At 46.8% G+C, this 20,429-nt stretch overlaps 1 protein-coding gene across 3 annotated transcripts; it reads right to left on the bottom strand.

The window, feature by feature from the left end:
• Positions 1-31: 31 nt before the first annotated feature.
• Positions 32-16,811, bottom strand: pik3cg (phosphatidylinositol-4,5-bisphosphate 3-kinase, catalytic subunit gamma). 3 transcript variants are annotated; one of them, XM_060049542.1, is made up of 20 exons: positions 16,632-16,811; positions 15,912-16,124; positions 14,933-15,104; positions 14,226-14,488; positions 13,532-13,618; positions 13,071-13,171; positions 11,888-12,057; positions 10,985-11,172; positions 10,591-10,698; positions 10,209-10,293; positions 9,327-9,828; positions 8,573-8,671; positions 7,954-8,089; positions 6,373-6,438; positions 5,739-5,882; positions 4,596-4,677; positions 4,070-4,173; positions 2,853-2,999; positions 2,271-2,361; positions 32-1,272 (listed from the first exon to the last, which is right to left on the bottom strand). In XM_060049542.1, exons 2-20 carry the CDS (start codon positions 16,119-16,121, stop codon positions 1,121-1,123), a joined length of 2,907 nt encoding a protein of 968 aa, XP_059905525.1. In that variant the 5' UTR covers positions 16,122-16,124; positions 16,632-16,811; the 3' UTR covers positions 32-1,120. The 3 variants fall into 3 exon arrangements, with proteins under 3 accessions (XP_059905525.1, XP_059905526.1, XP_059905527.1); XM_060049543.1 differs by lacking the exons at positions 32-1,272; positions 2,271-2,361 and adding an exon at positions 2,489-2,515 and having other exon boundaries at positions 2,817-2,999; XM_060049544.1 differs by lacking the exons at positions 32-1,272; positions 2,271-2,361 and having other exon boundaries at positions 2,859-3,292.
• Between the last annotated feature and the right edge of the window lie 3,618 nt (positions 16,812-20,429).

The raw sequence follows: 20,429 nt of genomic DNA, 5'->3' as shown, positions 1-20,429 counted from the left end.
ATATTGCAATGACCACGGAAGAGGCAGTGAATGAAGTATTGATTAGACAGCGATTTATTAGAAACCTAATAAACCGTTGGAACACGCAAGACCGGTAACCATAGCAACGCGGTAAACAAACCTTGCGAAGCCCAATCCAGGTCTTACTGAAGGCATTTAATGGTCAAAATATTATCAATAAATGTTTGAATATATTCAAATATTAATATTAATAAACAAACAAACTTCGAATATGATTTTTGGGCAAAAGTCAAAGCCCTAGTGGAAGGGAGTAGCAGGAGTGGTTATGTAGAGCCTTCAGATTGGACGGTTTGACTTACATAGTTACCGTCATGTTTTGTATATTTTTTTTTTACCATTATTGTTTTATAGTGACAAACATTAACACATTTCTCCTACAGGGGATTGATAAAGTTCTATCTATTGAACAGAAAGAAACACTTGGTCATACTTTACACACTTTACAACAGCATTGGCCTACTGAATGCCACCAATATATTTTAAGCATTGGACTGAATGCCACATAAATACAAAATTATGTTTTGGCACGTTTGCAACGTTTAAAAGTTCAGGGAAAAGTATGCCTCTGCTGGTGTTACTTAAGCCAAAAAGCTTTTGATGCAGTGATGTTTCTGAATATTATTCAGATGATGATAGTATATTTTTACTATCATACATTAGTCACCATGTCTGTGGAAACATTTGTATGCAGTCACACGTTAATATACCCCCCCCCCCCCTCCCCCACGGCCGCAGCTGATAAAATCTCACTCTGAACTCAGTTCCAAACTTGACAGCCCTGATAGATAGGACCTACTTAGGTAAGAGCTACTAAGATCAGTCCTACTTAGGTAAGAGCTACTAAGATCAGTCCTACTTAGAGACCTAAGTAGATCAGACTTCCCAAGATCAGGATTTCATCATATAAAGTGTGAGACAACAGACTGTCCAGAATCTCCTCTTGTTCCTGCATGTACTGTATTTTAAGGTGATATAAGATGTGATAATATATTAACAAAGGCACAGTTCTACATAGATATAGCCTTTCATCATTTAAAGTCGGTTCCTTGTTCATGCATGCACTATATTTGAATATGATAAGGAATGATAAGGTACATTCTTAGTGGGTGGGTGGTCCTACCCTGTCCTCGTTGACACACTTGTCGCGCAGCCATTGGTTGAGGATCTCGTCCTTGAAGGCCCCCCGGCTGCCCACCACGCTCTGCTGGATGTTGGCGATGGTGGCGGCGTCCTTCACAATCTCTATCATACCTGGGGGCGAGAGACACCAGAGGACATGGAGAGAGAGAGAGAGAGGGAGGGAGGGAGAGAGGGAGGGAGAGGACACAGAGGGGTCATGGAGGGAGGGAGAGAGAGAGAGAGAGAGAGAGAGAGAGAGAGAGAGAGAGAGAGAGAGAGAGAGAGAGAGAGAGAGAGAGAGAGAGAGAGAGAGAGAGAGAGAGAGAGAGAGAGAGAGAGAGAGAGAGAGAGAGAGAGAGAGAGACAGGGAGGGACATGGAGAGAGAGACAGGGAGGGAGAGAGAGAGAGGGAGGGAGGGAGGGATGAGGGAGAGAGTCACCCAGGGGATATGGAGAGAGAGAGAAAGGGAGGGAGAGAGACAAAGAGGGGACATGGAGAGAAAGGGAGAGAGGGAGGGATGGGGGCGAGAGACACTCAGGGGACATGGAGAGAGAGAGAGAGAGAGAGAGAGAGAGAGAGAGAGACACACAGAGGGGACATGGAGGGAGAGGGAGGGATGAGGGCGAGAGACGGAGGGGGTATGGAGAGACAGGGAGGGGGAAGGGAGGAGTGTGAGGAGGGAGAGCGACACACAGAGGGGGAGTGAGGGAGCGACAGAGGGAGAAAGAGGGTGAGGGGGGAGATGGACAGAAGAGCGAGGGAGATGTAAAGGGAGGAGGATAGAGTAGGGAGATGTTTATAAAGGTTTACTGCATGTTCCATTTCGTGCATGCAAATCAGAAGCAGCATGTAAACAGACGAGGCCATTGTCCTCATACGTCTAGCGTGACTACATCGGCACGCATTAATCGACCTTTAGGGAAGTGTGTGTGTGTACACGGCAATCTGTATATTCAGGACGGCGTGTGCTTGCATGTTTGTTTCCTATATCCATTTGTAATGTTTATAACTCCAATTCACCGTGGGACCAATGAACTGCCATTCTATTGCATAATATTGAAGTGTAGATAGTCTTCTAACACTGCCGTTGCCCCTGGAGACCTAGTGTTGCCCGGGGAGACGCACTGACCTATCCGGTTGCCCGTGGAGATGCAGCCATAGGGCAGCAGGTACAGGTCCAGGGACTCCGTCTCCCAGATGGACTCCATGATCAGCAGGATCTGACCGGGCGACAGGTGAGAGTGAGTGACCGACGTCACACAGGTGACACTGCCTGCTTTAGGGAGGAAGTTCTCTGAGCTGGACCCGAGGGGGGCGGGGCCAGACGCCAGAGGGGCGGGGCCGGACCCCGGAGGGGCGGAGTCAGGCTGGACCCTAGAGGGGTGGGGCTGAACCCCAGAGGGGGGGGGCCAGACCCAGAGGGTCAGAGCCGGGGGGGGGGGGGGGGGCAGACCCCAGAGGGGCGGAGTCAGGCTGGACCCCCAGAGGAGCGGCGCCGGACCCTAGAGGGGCGGGGCCAGACCCAGAGGGGCGGGGCCAGACCCAGAGGGTCAGAGCCGGATGGGCCCTGATGGCCGTGGCTGGACCCCAGAGGGGCGGGGCCGGACCCCAGAGGGGCGGAGTCACGCTGGACCCTAGAGGGGCGGGGCCGGAGCCCGGATGGGCGTGTCTGGACCCCAGCGGGGCGGGGCCGGACCCGAGTGGGCCTCACCTGCAGGATGAGCATGTCCTGGCGCAGGTCGTCCCCGTCCTTGAAGATGATGCCGATGGGGTCGGAGGAGAGGCTGCTGGGGTCCGCCCGCTTGAACTGCAGCCACAGAGGCCTCTTCTTGGAGGCCATGACCTTACACTGCTCTATCTGCACCCACACACACACACACACACACACAGGGGTGGACAGTGGCACACACACACACGTACACACACACAGGGGCATGCACACATGCACGCACACAGGCGCACACAAAAACACAAGCAAACAACCACAGGCACATACACACACACACACACACACACACACACACACCCAGAGTGTCAGAATCAAACACACAGACACAAACACACACACACCCACAGGGGCACAAACACATACAGACACACGTATGCAAACACACAGTCACAGACGCACACACACCCAGTCGCACACACACACTTGCACGCAAACATACAAGCACCACAGAAACATGCAAACAATATCAACACATATAGATAGACACATGTGAGTGAAACGCACACACCCACACACACACACATTTGTGCATAAAAAAAACAAGGAAACAAAGACATAGACACAACAAAGACACTGAAACCACAGACCCATTGGTTTTTTACATCCATAGCTCTGTGTATCATAGTGTTACAAATATAACTTATCACTAGAGGATTCTGCTGACACACATCCAAATGCTATCGCCTTCCAACAATGCTTTGCTAAATCCGTAACACTCACTTCCTGGATCCATTAGCTGTTTGACAAATGGATTTGTAAAAATGGAGGAAATAATTACGTCACTTGCTGGCCTTTCCATGACGCCGGAACAAATTAATGAGGATTAATTTGGTTTATTGAATTGGATCTGCGAGGAAGTTCCCTGGGTTCCCTGGGATTTATATGGTAGTAGCTGAACACTAATGCCAGTGCATATCAAATCAATTGCATTATTTGTCATGGTGCTCTTAATTAAATAATACATTAGTTGTTGTGTGTGGGTGTGTGTGAGTTTGTGTGTGCGTGCGAGTGTGTGTGTTTGTGTGTGTGTGTTTGTGTGTGTATGTGCATATGCGTCTGTGTGTGTGTGTGTGTGTGTCTGTGCGTGTCCGTTTGTGTGTGTGTGTCTATGCGTGTGTGTTTCTGAGTGTCTGTGCGCGCACGCGCATGTGTGTGTGTGTGCGTGGGCGCATGCGAGTGTGCCTGTGGGTGTGTCTTACCATTAAGGTTCCCGCTCTTAGACCAGGATCGTAAGGGACTCTGAAGGTCTGAGGAAGACCAGACGACTGCAGAGCCTCCAGTGTCTGACGCAGCTGAAACACCACTAACACACACACACGTACGTACGCACACGCACACACACACGCACACACACACAAAGTAAGACAAGAAGATAGACATGGAAAATATAAATTACTGAGACAGACAGATGAAGAAAGAAAGACTGACATTCAGACATGTAGTTGGAGATAGACAAACAGTTGGAGACAGACAGGTGGAGGGAGACAGAGAGACACACACACAGACAGAAAGACTGACTGACAGACTTACAGTTTGAGACAGACAGATAGACAGAAACCAGACAGACCGACGTCAGACAAACAGAAACCAGACAGACAGATACCAGGGAGGCAGGCAGAAAGAGAGACAGAAACCAGACAAACAGAAAGACAGAAACCAGACACAAGACAGACGCTAGACAGACAGACAGACAGACAGACAGACAGTGGGGGTGGACCCACTCACCTTGTGAGGACACGTCGTACTTGTCTGCCAGCATGGCCTTCATCTCCCGCGTGACTTTCTGCAGCGCCTCCGTCACCTCCACCTGCACACGGGGGAACGGGGGAGGGGGCGTGGTCATGTGATCACACTGTCACTCACTCACACATTCGGTGGGCTTTTTCAGATTGTTTGTTTTTAGATTAGAGCTGTCAGTTAAACGCGTTATTAACGGTGTTAACGCAAACCAATTTTAACGGCGTTAAAAAAATTATCTCGCGATTAACGCAAATATTTTATTTACAAAAAAAAAAAAAACATTTTTTTTTTTTTTTTTTCTTTGGCTCAAAACAAAGAAGCAGTAGCCTGACTGCTATGTTCAAATGACATTTGTTCAAAGCAGTCGTTTAATTGCACTATAGGCTCTTTTTTTGTATCGTCCTGTTTTGATCAGTATATGCCAATGTTGTTATCAATAAAAAATCATTTGCACAAGACAAGCCGATGCACTTCACCATGTTGATAAGAGAATTAAAATGAGAAGAATTATGGGACAAAAAAATCAAGGGATATTTAGCATAGAAAAAGAATTTGCGATTAATCGCGATTAATCGTGAGTTAACTATGACATTAATGCGATTAATCACGATTAAATATTTTAATCGCTTGACAGCTCTAGTTTAGATGTATTGACGGTTTCAGGGGGGTTTGTCTGTTCTAGACGGTTAGATGTGATCTCTAAGTACGTCCTCAGAAACCAGCCAAACATGGGTTGCCTCTGTTGGAGTGGTTGTTGTTGTGTATGTTGTTGTTTTGATGGTGTTGTTGTTGTTATGGATGCTGTTGAGGTGGTAGTGGTGGTGTTTGTTTTGATTTTGTTGTTGTTTTTGTTATGGTTGCTGTCGTGGTAGTGGTGGTGCTGGTTGTGGTTGTTTTGATGTTGTTGTCATGGTTGTTGTTGTTGTTGTTTTTGTGGTTGTTGTTGTTTTTGTTGTTGTGGTTGTTGTTGTCATCGTGGTTGTGGCTGTGGTCGTGGTTGTTGTTGTGGTTGTTTTTCTCATTGTTGTTGTGTTTGTTGTGGTTGTCATTGTGGTTGTTGTGGATGCTGTTTTGTTTGTGGTGGTTGTTGTTGTGGTTGTTGTCGTGGTGGTCGGGGGCCTTGTTGACCTGCTTGTGGAAGTCGGTCAGCATGGCGTCCCCACAGCCCCGGAGGTAGGCCTCCAGCAACACGGCGTAGCGCTGCTGGTAGTGCAGCGACTGGACGATCTCGCTGCGCAGGAACCAGAACAGGAAGTGACCGATGCGCTTGCTCTGCAGGAACATCAGAGGCAGATAAAAAAAAACGCTGAGTCACGCTGGGAGGAGGAACGGACAGACAATGAGGGGAGATTAACAGGGATGCATGAGTCAGGCGTTAGACTACGGGACTTCAAAGTATGAAGCGCTTTAGTTCTGGAAGGAGAGGTGGACGTATTGGATTGATATTTGAATAAACTCAATTCTAAATGTATTCATATATCGTTATATCATGTTGTTGTATCGCATTCAGGAAATAATTATCGTCTAATTTCTTTTATTAATTTCAGCAATGGAGAAAATAAGAAACCTGTGAACACGACGGAGAGAAAGACATGCTGATCAGTGATCAGTACATTATCATGTTCCTATTGGTAGAGAGAGACATGCTGATCAGTGATCGGTACATTATCATGTTCCTATTGGTAGAGAGAGACATGCTGATCAGTGATTGGTACATTATCATGTTCCTATTGGTAGTGTGAGTGTTGGGCGCAGAGCTTACTCTCAGGGCTCTCTTCAGCAGGAACCTGACCAGGGCGCTGTCGTGGTAGGGCTCAAACTTCACAGCCTGGAGGAGACACACACATGCACACATACACACAAACACGCACACAGAGCCACACACGCACACACACACACACACACACACACACACACACAGAAACAAAATGTAAATCATGGAAGATGAATGCCAGTAGATTATACACAATAATCTATACTCTTCCATGTCTTGAATTTACATGGCATGCCAAGAGCTCCATTGTCTCGTCAAACAGACATGCTGTTTAAAACCGATAGCCGAAATTAGCAGGGGGGACAGGACAGGCTAGCACTGGTAGAGTGTGTGTTCAGAATCTACCTGTAGTCATCCTTAGGCATGACACCTAACCCATGCTTGCTCTTTAATGACCGATAACTTAGCATATATTCACCATGAGCCACTTTGGATAAAAGCATGTGACACTGCAAAATGTTGTACATCATGTGAATAAGGTTCAAACGATAAATAACCCATGCATGGTGAAGACGATTTCATTGTGCAAGCACTTTGTTCCTCTCCCCTCGTTCGGCATCACATGACCTGCGCAACTCAGCGAGGTGGTCAGGTGCTTGTGGGCGGAGCTACAGTTCAGGGAAGGGAGGGAGATTCAAACAGAGGGCGGGGCAGTGGGGAACATGGAAGTACTCAAGTGAAGGCAGGGTTTTTTTGCCCTGGTGGTTTGTCGTCCATGAAGACAGGCAACCAGTGTTGACTTGACCTCCTCAGTTTTTAACGGAGAGTGTGTGTTGTAGGCTGTGGCATTCTGCCTTTAGAGTTTATCAATAGTGTCTCTTTGAGAAAGATACCCACAACATCCTTCTGATGTGGTTCATTTTGAATTAATTCAAGGACTCATCCAGTTTTGGTTGGGTTTCTTCATGTCTTTTGGAGTTCAAGTTCTATTTTTGTGTTTTAATGAGGCTTTATTTTTTGACTGTTTGTTGTGGACTTTGGAATTCATTAAGACATGGACTGATCTTGACCTACTTGGTTATTCTTTTTATATTAAGCTGACAAGAACTAGAATATATTAAGATGACTTTTAAAAACTTGTGAAAGATGGACGTAGCAATAGTGAATATTGAGGACGCACTGCTTGTATTGAACTAGAGGGAGTCACTTTGACCGAGAGCAACTACTAACTAAACAACTTAATCGAAAGGAAGTACAACTACTCTGAGGGAAATCCATCACTCGTAGGATGTCAGGATCAACCGTTTGGTTGATCCAGTGGGCTTAACCAACCGTTTGGCCGACCCAGTGGGCTTAACCAACCGGTAGGCCAACCCAGTGGGCTGAACCAACCGGCAGGCTGACCCAGTTGGCTGAACCAACTATCACTCATCTGGGTGGACACTCCCACTTGTGATGTCACTAGAGGATCGATTTTGACATGGCTTGTAATTGTGGGTCAAAGTCACACCTGGTGGAGGAAGAGAAAGAGAAAGAGAGAGAGAGAGAGAGAGAGAGAGAGAGAGAGAGAGAGAGAGAGAGAGAGAGAGAGAGTCAGTCAGTCAGTCAGTCAGTCAGTCAGTCAGTCACCTGTACGAGCTGCAGGAGGTACCGGAGCACGTCGTCGCCCCCCAGGGTCTCCAGCTTGCGGACGGCCATGGAGCGGACCTGGGCGTCCGAGTAGTTACAGTCCAGCATCTGGAGGGCCAGACCTACGTCCAGACCACTGGACGGACACACACACACACACAGGGGACGCACACACACACACACACACACACAGGGGACGCACACACACACACACACACACACACACACAGGGGACACACACACACACACAGAGGACGCACACATACACACAAACAGGGGATGAACGCAGACAGGGGACGCAACCACATACAGAACCATGGGGGGGACGCACAAACACAGGGGATGCATGCACACACACACACACACACACACACACACACACACACACACACACACACAGGGTACGCACCCCCACAGAAGGCAAAGACAGTATTGGTGGTGGGATCATGTTGCATGACGGGTGTGTGTGTGTGTCTGCCTGTGTGTCCGTGTTGTGTGTCTGCCTGTGTGTCCGTGTTGCGTGTGTGTGTGTGTGTGTGTGTGTGTGTGTGTGTGTGTGTGTGTGTGTGTGTGTGTCTGCCTGTGTGTGTGTGTGTGTCTGCCTGTGTGTGTGTCTGACCTGCTGTCCCAGGCGCTGCTGCGCTCCAGCATGGCGTGGGCCGCCTGCACGTCCTCCTGTCGGCCCCAGCGCACCGAGGCCAGCAGCTTGGGGTAGGCCCTGAACACACACACACACACACACACACACACACACAGACAGCCAGGGGGTAGGCTAACGTTAGCATAGCGATCAGCAGCAAGGACATATGCTATCGTTAATGTAAGAATCCACAGTAATGAGGTATGCTTAACACTAGCATAAGGAGGAACAAGAAGGACATATGCAAACATTAGCATAAGGATCAACAACAATGACATATGCTAAGCGATCAGGACATATACCAAGACTAGCATAAGGTTAAGCCAGTATTTATCCTAACATTAGGCTAAGAAGAAACAGGAAGGACAAAGGCTAACATTAGCCCAACGATAAAAAATGAGGAAATATGCTAACGTTAGCCTAAAGATAAACAATGACTATACATGCCATCGTTAGCCTAAAGATAAACAATGAGGACATATGCTAACGTTAGCCTAAAGATTATCAATGAATAAACATGCTAACATTAGCCTAAAGAAAAAAAAAGAGGACGGATGCTAACGTTAGCCGAAAGATAAACAACGAGGACACATGCTAACAATAGCCTCAAGAAAAAAAACGAGGACGGATGCTAACGTTAGCCCGAAGATAAACAACGAGGAAACATGCTCACAATAGCCTAAAGATAAACAACGAGGACGGATGCTAACGTTAGCACGGGGACCGAGCGTACCGGGGGTGGCGCATGCACTCGTGGCGGAAGTGCCACAGCAGCTCCTTGTCCTCGGGGCTCAGCGGGTGCAGGGGGTCCTTGGCCAGGATGGCCTCAAACTGCTTCCTCAGGTGGTTGGGCATCTCCCTCTGGCCCCGCTCGCCCCCCGGCTCCCCGCCGTCCTCTCCCCCCGAGTCCCCACATCCACCACTACTGGCTCCACCGCCAACACTGGCTCCTCCACCGCCAACACTGGCTCCTCCACCAGCGCCCCCGGAGTCCCTGCTCTTGGGCAGCACCACGGGGTAGCAGTACTTGTCCAGGGACACGGCGACGGCCATGGAGGAGGTCTTGTCCGGGTTGGTGGCCGAGGTGAGCTTGTCGGCGTTGACGCTGCTGCTGCTCTCCTCGCCCTTCTCGGGGATCTTCCACATGTGCAGCACGAACTCGCCCTGCCGCAGCAGCGAGCGGTGGTCCACCAGCAGCAGGTTGACGTAGTACTGCAGCCGCGTCTTGCTCTTGCCTGGATGGATGGTGCAGTGGTGATACATTTTTTGTTATTTTTTTGTTCCTGATTGGTGGGGTCCCCCAAAGCCCCCGCCGTCTACCTGTCCTTGTCCAGGGTCTACCTCGACATGTGTCGATGGGGGAGGATTGTGTAGGGGGCTATAGGGGGTAGAGGTACAAGAGCTGACCTCTATCTACCCTTCATCATGGTTCTGAATCCACTGTGAGTCATTTTGGATTGGAGCGCCTGAGGTTAAATGCCAGTCAATAGTGAAGGGTGTATTTTTCGTACAAAATAAAAATGCATGGGGGCAGGTAAGGATTCAAAGAAAAGATGGATGAGAACACGTGGAATGTGGATCCGGGAGTACTTCTGGACCTTGTCAAGGGTCTCACCTTCAGCAGTGCTTCCTGCTCCAGGACTGTCCTGGTAGCTGGAGCCCTTAGAGGTTGTGGGCGGAGCTGTCTTCCCACAGGAAACCTGCGTCAGCCAATAGAATCCAAAGGTCAACCAATAGAAGCCAAGGTCAACTTCGAGAATGTCGGCGTAACACCATATTGAGCCGAAAGTAGGAATATCTTCTGAACAATCGTGTGTGATTGTGTTGAGAGCTGACTGCATTTACTCCTTTCCATAATACCACGGTTTCTGGTTACATCCATTGACCATAACTCTTTAAAATAGTATGCTATGTCTGTTATCGCATCCAATGTGATGGACGGAAACATGCCTCCAACTGGTAAATGTGTAAAGTTACTGAGTAACTTTAGACCCGACCTGTAGGTTAAGGCGCGCTCCCTTGGGCAAGTCTCTGATCTTGATGTCAAACTCCAGCCAGGTGTTCCACAGAACCTCCTCCATGAAGGGCTTGGAGGTCGTCCTCTCCTGCCAGACCCAAAGCAAACGACGAATCAATCAACCGGGTAAAACATACTAGTCTAGCACGACCTATATACTGTAAGACAGGCATTAACACTGTCAGGGTTCAGGGTTCGATTCCCAATGGGGCCACCCGTTTTATGTAAAAGGTTTCGATAAAAAAATAAAATAAAAAAATGGCATATAATCAGCATAATCAACGGACAAAGGATATTGAATATAGCTTAATGAAATAGTATTTTGAATGAGGAACAATGGATGTGCATCCAGGGCTAAGGTACACCTAGCTTACCTGAGCTAGGAGCTGCTGGCCGTGGAAGATGCTGGCCTCTATGTAGACCGTCAGGTCGGGGTTCCGGGGCAGCAGGGGGATGTCAATGCCCAGGACCTTCACCCTGAACTTCCTGTTGCAGTCCCACATGGAGATGGTGAACACCCTCTCGTGGTCCTTCTCATCGATGGTGAGCTGCTCATGGGTCCCTGGGTAAGGACATGGGTAGCAGTTGAAGGTCGACTTTATTGCGATCTCACAAATCATCACAAATCAAATTTCACATTGAAGTTACACCAAAGAGTCTACTTTAAAACGCTCTTCAACTATCTACTTTGCAATGCTACACACTACAACGCTCTACCTTACAACACTACACAAAAAAACGCTATACTTTAAAACCCTCAATTTTACAATGCTCTACTTTACAAAGCTCTTCTTTACAACACTCTACTTTATAACTGTCTATTTTATGACTGTCTGTTTTACAGTGCTCTACTTTACAACGGTCTACTCTAACGCTGTAAAGTAGAGTGTTTTACAACACTCTACTTTACAGCGCTCTACTTTACAGCCCTCTACTTTACAAGGCTCTTCTTTACAACAATCTACTTTACAGCACTATATTTTACAACGCTCTACTTTAAAACACTACTTTACAACGCTCTACTTTAAAACACTACTTTACAACTCTCTACTTTACAGCACTACTTTACAACTCTCTACCTAACAACGCTCTAATTTACAACTCGATTTTACAAGGCTCTACTTTACAACCCTCTAGTTTACACCTGTCTTCTTTACAACAGTCTACTTTACAATACTCTACTTTACAACGCTCTACTTTACAACACACTACTTAACAAGGCTCTACTTTACAACCCTCTAGTTTACAACCGTTTCCTCGGGGCCTCCCGGGATTACCTGCCACTCCGGTGCAGTCATCCACCTGGGCCCAGTCCTCCTTCTGTACCTGGTCCAGGTCAGTGTCTGGGAGTTTCTCCAGAACCAGGTGGATCTCCTCCCCATTCTTCAGACACCGTCGAATCCAGCTGAAGTCCTGCAGGGGTCGGTCCCCGTACAAGTACTCCTCCCTGTACAGAACCAAGACTGGTAAGATAAGTGTTCCTCCCTGACAGAACCCAGAGTGGTTACAGAACCCAGAGTGGCAGAGAACCCAGAGTGGTTACAGAACCCAGAGTGGTACAGAACCCAGAGTGGCAGAGAACCCAGAGTGGTTACAGAACCCAGAGTGGTACAGAACTCAGAGTGGTTAGAGAACCCAGAGTGGTTAAGGAACCCAGAGTGGTACAGAACTCAGAGTGGTTAGAGAACCCAGAGTGGTTAAGGAACCCAGAGTGGTACAGAACCCAGAGTGGTTACAGAACCCAGAGTGGTTAGAGAACTCAGAGTGGTAACAGAACCCAGAGTGGTTATAGAACCCAGAGTGGTTATAGAACCCAGAGTGGTTAGAGAACCCAGAGTGGTTAGAGAACCCAGAGTGGTTATAGAACCCAGAGTGGTTATAGAACCCAGAGTGGTTAGACAACTCAGAGTGGTACAGAACCCAGAGTGGTACAGAACCCAGAGTGGTTATAGAACCCACAGTCGTTACAGAACCAAGAGTAATTATTCAATTCCTCCTCCCTTTACAGAACCCAATGATAACCCAGTGAAAACTACTAATGCCAATAATATTTACTTATTTTATTACCATATACTAACTGTTTTTAATAAAGTGAGTGTGAGGTTAAAAGCCGTCTCACTGTATGAGAGTCAAAACATTGCCGTGACAGACAGAGGTAAGCGGTGGTAAACTATTCAAATGTCTCTTCCAGGAAGCATGATCAAGAGAGATAAGTGTGGGAACATAGTTACAAGACAAACACGATCCGAATAGACTGAATGTTTCCTTTCTCAATGTGGACTGCCCTGCCTGACTTATCAAAGATGGCAGCAATAGGTTGGTATGAGAAGGGCTTATTACAGATTCTTTCAAATAAAACCTAAGAAAACACAGTGGTTTGTTCCTTCTGTGCATCGTCCATGTAGTTTGTTTAAACATTAAGAAACTGTAGCTCACCCAGCTTCAACCCGCTTAACGTACCTGCCGCACACTCGTAGAACGAAATCCGACTCGCACACATCGTCAGGGATCCCCACTAAAGCCCTCTTATTGGCTGTCTTGGCAAAGACGCTGGCCAATACCTGAGCAGGATTGGGAATGAGAAGATGATTGACATGTTAGCGCTAGCCTAGGATGAACCATTGGATTTGAATTACATTTTATTACGCTTGTATACCCTTCACTTTAGATGCTTTTACATGCCAACGACTGCATTGCTATAGCAACACTGGGGCAATCATACACAGTCACTGCAGTTTCAGTTCCCTTTTATACTGGACTTAAGGACTCCTTGACGACAACAACAACCATTTCCCCGTTTGCTTTCACGTTGGCCCATGGCAACGCCAACGGCAGAGCCAACCCTGCATTTCATAATGGGTGGATTTCCCAGAGCCAGGCAGCATGCCTTATAGTAATGGTGGGTTCCATTCCCCATTCACCTGTTCAGGTGTGCTGTCGATGGACACCTTGATGGTCTGGCTGGTGGTGAAGATGTGGATGACAACCAGGAGGTGTCCGTTCATCACCTGTCACATGAGATTATAGTTAGAGATATAGTTAGAATGCTCTCAGTCACCACTAACTAGCAAGTGCTATCAGCATTGCTGTAGTATAAATAATAGCAGTAAATACAATTGGATTTGTACAAAAATGTGTCTTTTAGTTTTCTTGCAAATCTGTGTCAAAATATGTAGACAGCTTCGTTGCTCTGATTGGCTGTAGGTCTATACAATTGCATCAAGAGATTTCCAAAGGGCGGAATTAACTCCACCCCTCTCCACCCCTTAGAAATCGGGAAGAAAAATCTCCTCCTAGCATGAGTGTCGAGGTGTCCTTGAGCAAGAAGACAGCTAACCCAAACTGCTCCGAACGAGCTGACTGTCGCCTTGGGTGGTTGACACCGCCGTCGGTGGGTGGACGTGTGTACGAACCGTTGTGTGTTGCTTGGATAAAAGTGTCTGCTAAACGCCCTAAATGTCAAATGGAGATCGGAAATCAGAAATGGAAATCAGAACTGGAAATCGGAAATGAATATCGGAAATGAACTGCAGATCGTCCAGACGAATACGCATCTGTGAATCCCTCCATCACGACGCCAGGCCTCTTGAGTCTAGTATCCCCCCCCGCCCTGACCTTGCTCAGCAGGTGGTCCCGGAGGGGCCGGTCCGTCAACCAAGGGTCCACAGCGTACAGGCGGGGGTCGCGCTCCTGCAGTTCGTTGCGCCGCGGCGTGAGCAGCTTGCGCCGTGTGAACTCCAGCTCGTCGTCGTGGACGTTGCTGACGTCCGTCACGTCGTAGCCAATCAGCTGGTTGAGGAACCGCTGGTAGCGGAGGGCCTCGTCTTGCTGGGGGGGCCGGAAGACCAGCGAGATCCGGCCCACGTCCTTCTTCAGCGCTGGGGGGGGGGAGCACACATAATTAGAGAGAATTTGAATTAAAGTCAAAGTCTAAGTTAAAGTCTGCTTTATTAACAGTGTCTTCACATGTAACAAACATACAAAGGAATCTAAACAACGTTTCGCACTATCCCACGGTGAAAGGGATAAAGTGCACAGGCACAACAGATAAACCTCAATAGATAGCATATGGAACAGACGATATTATTTCATTGGATCATAACAACAGCAGACTGTTAGAAACGTCACCTAAAATGACACAAGTCACAAAACTATTACTTTGTAATAAAGAGTGTGACTAAAGCCATAGGAGAAAAAAACAAAACAAAGGCAACAAATAAATAGAAGCGCTAAGCTAAGCTATCTTATCTTGGTGCTAGCTTAGCTTGATGCTAGCTTAGCTCGATGCTAGCTAAGCTCGATGCTAGCCCCCTGCCCCCTACCTCTCCAGTAGCGGATGCAGTCCAGCGTCTGGAAGACCTGGTGCTTGTCGTAGATCTCGCACAGCGTGCCCTTCTTCATGTACAGCAGGATGCAATGGTCTGGGGAGAATTTGTGGTAGAAATCTGGGCTGAAGTTGGAGGCCACGGCACGGAGCCACACCTGGGCTTTCACCTGGGGGGGGGGGGGGGGACACGGGGCAGGGAGGGCGATGAGTGGGGGCCATCTTTAGAGGAACGGTGATGGAGTGGAACACGAGATTTACATTTACATCAAGGTTGTTTAGTAGACGCTTTTATCCAAAGCGACTTGGCATAAGTGTGTTTGTCAGAAGAAAGAATCTACAATATATCGCTGTCGGTACAGTAAGGATGTTCTTGGACGTAAAACATACAATAAGTTTGTACATTAAATGCAAGGACGTACATTCGTACAACCTTGTATTTATGCTGTGATCTAATAACATGAACCACTTTCTGAGCTAAACTTATCTGCTGATTTTTTTTGTTGTTGTATGTATTTGATTTAATAAGGGCCTAGCTAACTATCCATAACCGCCATAATATGTTCTGTCCATTGTGTGTCTCAGATAGCTTACTGGTATCTCTATATAGCCATTGATCATTCATATTTGATGGATTGATTGTCTAAAAAACTATGGAAACATCCCAAAAGGAGAGAACCAAATCCATTGATCATCAGTTCTACTAATTATCATCCATACATCCATCTTCTATCAATAGCAGCAATCAATCCATGATTAATCCAGAGGAATTAACTCAATCCATCGATCCATCAATTGTATATCAATAGCAGCATCAATCCGTTATTATCCAGATGAACAAACACATCAGATCATCGATTGATCTTCAGTTCAACTAATAATCCATCGATCCATCAGTCCTCTATCAATAGCGTTATCAATCTATTTTTTTTCGAATTAATCTAGATTAATTAGCTATTTAGCTCCGTTGGGCTCACCTGCTCCACGGTCCAGTTCCCGGCCACCTCCAGCAGAGTGGTGTGCGGGCTGAGGCCGTTCTTAGACGTGGTGGGCAGGATGAACTCGATGGTGATCTGGTCCATGGCGCTGAGGGAGGCTGAGGTGATGCCCTTCCTCCTCCTCCTCGTCCTGCTCAGAGCGCCGCAGTCTTCCTCACCACTCGCGGCACAGATCGTGTGTGGGTCCATGGCCTTTGGAATGTCAACATGTGCACGATTAATATCCAGTATAACCGCATTTGAATCTGGATTTGACTAAATTTAACTTCTAACTTTTATGAGGTAGTGGCATCGCATATGGTTGATGTCATTCAATGCTGAACTTGAGGAATTAGTTTGAGGGGGATCAAGAAAACTTAATTTTATATTTCGTACACACAGACACACACACACAATCGGGGAAGCGAAGCTGAGAAGCAGGAAGAGACATCGGCTACAGACAACACCTCTGTTTCATTAGTCTCACAAAACCCTGTTTCTCACACACCCATGGGCTGAAATTAATGTAAAGCCCCATTCATTTTCAGAACAATTGGGTCAAAACTGTGTGTACGTGTGTCTGCGTGTGTGTGTCTCTGTGTGTGTTTGTGCGCGCGTGTGTGTCGTATGATCGCATATAACGGTCCTGTGATAATGACATAGTGTCATAAGTGTGTGTGCGCGTGTGTGTCTGTGTGCGTAAAACTTTAGCCAACTCACCGCTGAGCAGAGACATCGATGGCACCAGAACCCGGACGATGGGGTTAAACTGAACCATTTAGGATAAATCCTTAGAGAAACAGCACTTTTGAAGTGCAGTTCACCCAGCGGTTAGTTCACTCTCCAGAGTAACAACTTGTTGCCGTCGCACCCCGGGCTGCAGTCCCGACCGCCCCCTCCGTCGTGGTTCCTCTTGGCCGTCATGTTTGTAGTTCTTCATTCCGACCTCCCCAATGGACCTCCCCCGTTGTGGTTCCTCTCTGTCTCCTTGGTTGTAATTGTCATGTTTGTAGTTCTCATACGGATGTGCAAAATGTACGCGAATCTAAACAACAGGAAAAGTTTTGATGAAGCAATAATATCAGCAAGTGCTAAATAAAAACGTACCCCCTTCAGTATGTATCTGTAGGTTTTGGGTAGTTTATGGATTATAAGGCTACAACATTTAAAATATGTAGATTGTCCTACTATGCATGCGTTTGAGAAACTATTTAATTAGAGCTCGTTTTAAATCTATTTTACGAGGGACTTTATCCGTGAGATGATCAGATAGCCAAACATTTGACATTTTCTAGTTTTATTCTTTTGTTGTACTGCAAAATGTCGCCCCAAGGGGGTGCTATTGCCTATAGGCCTATTGCTACCCAAAACACCTATTTGTATGTTCTTGAGAGTTGTAATTATACATTTATATGTATACAATTATAATAACTTGACCAGTCCATGGATTAAAATAAGATGATAAAAATGTTATTGATAATAAGGGGTATTTTTTCAAGGGGAATGTAAAATATCAGCTTGTCGTTTTTCTGTCACCTGTAGGCATCCTATTAATAGGAGTGTATCTTTTGAACCAGATAACAGTATCCCCATGGCTCCCAGCGCTAATATCCATGTCCTTCTCCCTTCCTTAACGCCCTCTACTCTCCCACCCCCCCCCCTTCTCCCCCTCACCCCCATCCTCCCATCATATCCGCCTCCCCCCCATCTCACCTCCTCATTCCCATCCCAACGTCCCCAGGAATAAGCGACAGAGCATCGGTGTGACTAAAGAATAATCCGGAAGATACTGTTGTGGCTTTCATTGAGAAACCCGTACGGTTGTATGTACAGTAATGGTGAAGGCAGGGCAGGATTATGGATTATGGAGATGATCTCTGCCTGGTCCTTGGCCCTGAAGCGATGTATGGGTCCTAATGGAAACCATTTAAATGCGTTCGTGTTGTGGCTTATCTGTGCTTCTGAGGGGCGTAGTGGAAAGGGGAGTGGAGCCTGAATTAAGCAGCCTCTATTTGTGTGTTTATTCATAAAAAACAGTTGGTTTTTAGGAGTAAACCGGGGTAATTGACATCTAAATATTTTTTTAATCTTTCAATGCAGAGAGAGCGTAACCAGATTGGAAAGGAGTGTGTTTGTGTGTGTGTGTGTGTGTGTGTGTGTGTGTGTGTGTGTGTGTGTGTGTGTGTGTGTGTGTGCGCACAACACACACACACACACACACACACACACACACACACACACACACACACACACACACAATAACACATGCCCCATTACACTCACAAACAGACACACACACACACACATGCAAAAACAGTTGTGCGCACATATGCACATGTCGTGTGCACATGTCTTTAATCACATCTATAGAAAGGAGAATGTCAGCATGTGTACGTCGGGATATGTCTACATGATTATGTATCTGAGCGTGATGTGTAGGAGGGTTTCACTGCACACTATTTATGGTTGATATATTTAAGAAGCTGGAGGGATTCATCATTATATACAAGGGAAAGACTGATTCTAAATGAATACCCTTCCAACCCCCCCCCCCCCTCCCCAAGGCAACCTCCTCAGTTAAAAATAGTGTCTTATATACACGCGATATTTCCTATAAATTCATATTAAAGATCATAAAACAAATCGACTATATATCGCTTTAGCCTATATTGACCTAATTGAATATACATTTAAAAAAAATAATATTAAATGCTCTTATTTTTGTGGCTCTAACCCTCCACAAAAGTGAAATTGCCAAAGAAAGTATATGAAATTCTAACGATAACTAATTGCTCAATTAACATGAAACCCTTTGTTTTACAGTTAGGGGTTTAGTAAGGGAGTCAGGTTGTCAGTGCCTTGCTCCAGCAGGGTTGCAGGTGGCAGTGAGAGAGACAGGCCCAGTGAGAAGCCCTTGCTCAAGGGTTCTGGGTTCCTGAGGGTGTGGAGAGTGACCCAGGCCCAGTGAGAGTGCCTTGTTGCGGGGCTGCAGGTGGCTGTGGGTGAGAGAGAGGAACTGAAGCCCAGTGATGGTTACTCGCTGGAGGCTCAAGAGGAACCAGGGAGCCTTGAACTTGACCTCTGAGCAGTTTCCTCAATTACAGCCTGTCACACACACTGTGGATGTGTGTGTGGCCTCTGTAACGGGATACACAGAGTTTGAGGTGTGTGTGTGCGTGCGTGAGTGTGTGTATGTGTGTGTTTCGAGGGGGCGCACTTGAGTGTGTGTGTGTGCTTCTCAGTGTAGTTCAGCCGGGTCACTGTACCACATCAGATAGCCTTATTGACAGCATGTGTGTGTGTGTGTCCGTGTGTGTTTCGGTATGTGTGTCTGTCTATGTGTGTGTTTGCATGTACTTGCATGTATTTATAACCCTTTTTTTACGTGTGCATTTATGTAAGTGAGCTTGCCTTTGGGGGCGTGCGTGCTTGCGTGCGTGCGTGTGTGTTTGTGTGTATGTGCGTGCGTGCGTTCATGCGTTTGTGCCTGTGTGCGCGTTTGTAAACGTACGTGTGTGTTCGTGAAGGTTACCTGACTCTGCTCCTCTTTAAAGGCCGACAATTAACTCTTGAGGAAACATTGACCAATTAGGCCTTGCAGTAGGTACTACGCAAGAAAATAATCGGATACGCCCCTTCCCTAAGAAGACAGCAGATCTCAGACAGAGAAACACCGTACATCTCATGTAGCATAGCTACTGAACATGTAGCATACAGGCAGAGTCGACTGAGCCTGGTTTACACCCAGACCTCAAGCAGTAGCTATTCTACTCCACCCTCAACCCACTCAACAAATGAATTAACCCTCTCTTTCTCTTCTTTCACAACATAATTGATGATAAGCATCTTATCGTAGCTATCTTTGTTGTGAACGGTGAATGGGTTAACCTAGTGATTGTAAGTGCTTGGCACTTGGTTCTTTGAACATCCTTACTGTACCAACAGCGATATATTGCTGTTACTCTTTCTTCTAACAAGTGCTTATTGTAAGTCTCTTTGGATAAAAGCTTATGCTAAATGCCCTAAATATAAATGTAAATGTAAATGATAAGGGATGTTATTTCTTCTGCTCGTATTGATGAGCCGGTCAAACATGTCCGTATAGTCCCAGTGTAACTTTTACAGAAGGAGCTTTTTTCTACTGTAGTCGGATGGATCAGATGATCCTCTCTCCTTTGGCCCAGCAAGATAATGGAACCAAATCCGAACCAGTGACAGTAGTTTGTTCTGCTCTGTGCACCACAGTGATTCACATTGTGAGTCAAGTTAAAACCGGATTCAAATCCGGTCGTATTCATCCAGGATTCCAGGTGGTCCCCATCTGAACGAGGGCATTTGGAATCGGGACGTGTGTGCCGTGTGCGCCTTGTTATAGCCAACGTGTGTGTATCATATGAATGGAGATATTCAAAAGATTTGAGTTCGTCTCGGGGGGGTAATCGGATCCTCACGCGAGCGACGGTATCTTGTCTCACGTTCCTCGAGAGCAGACTGGATGCTCGACTGCCTCGGTGTCCC

Source organism: Gadus macrocephalus, chromosome 4 (genome assembly GCF_031168955.1).
Source record: "Gadus macrocephalus chromosome 4, ASM3116895v1".
Lineage (NCBI taxonomy): Eukaryota > Metazoa > Chordata > Actinopteri > Gadiformes > Gadidae > Gadus > Gadus macrocephalus.
This window is presented reverse-complemented; position numbering and strand designations above follow the sequence as displayed.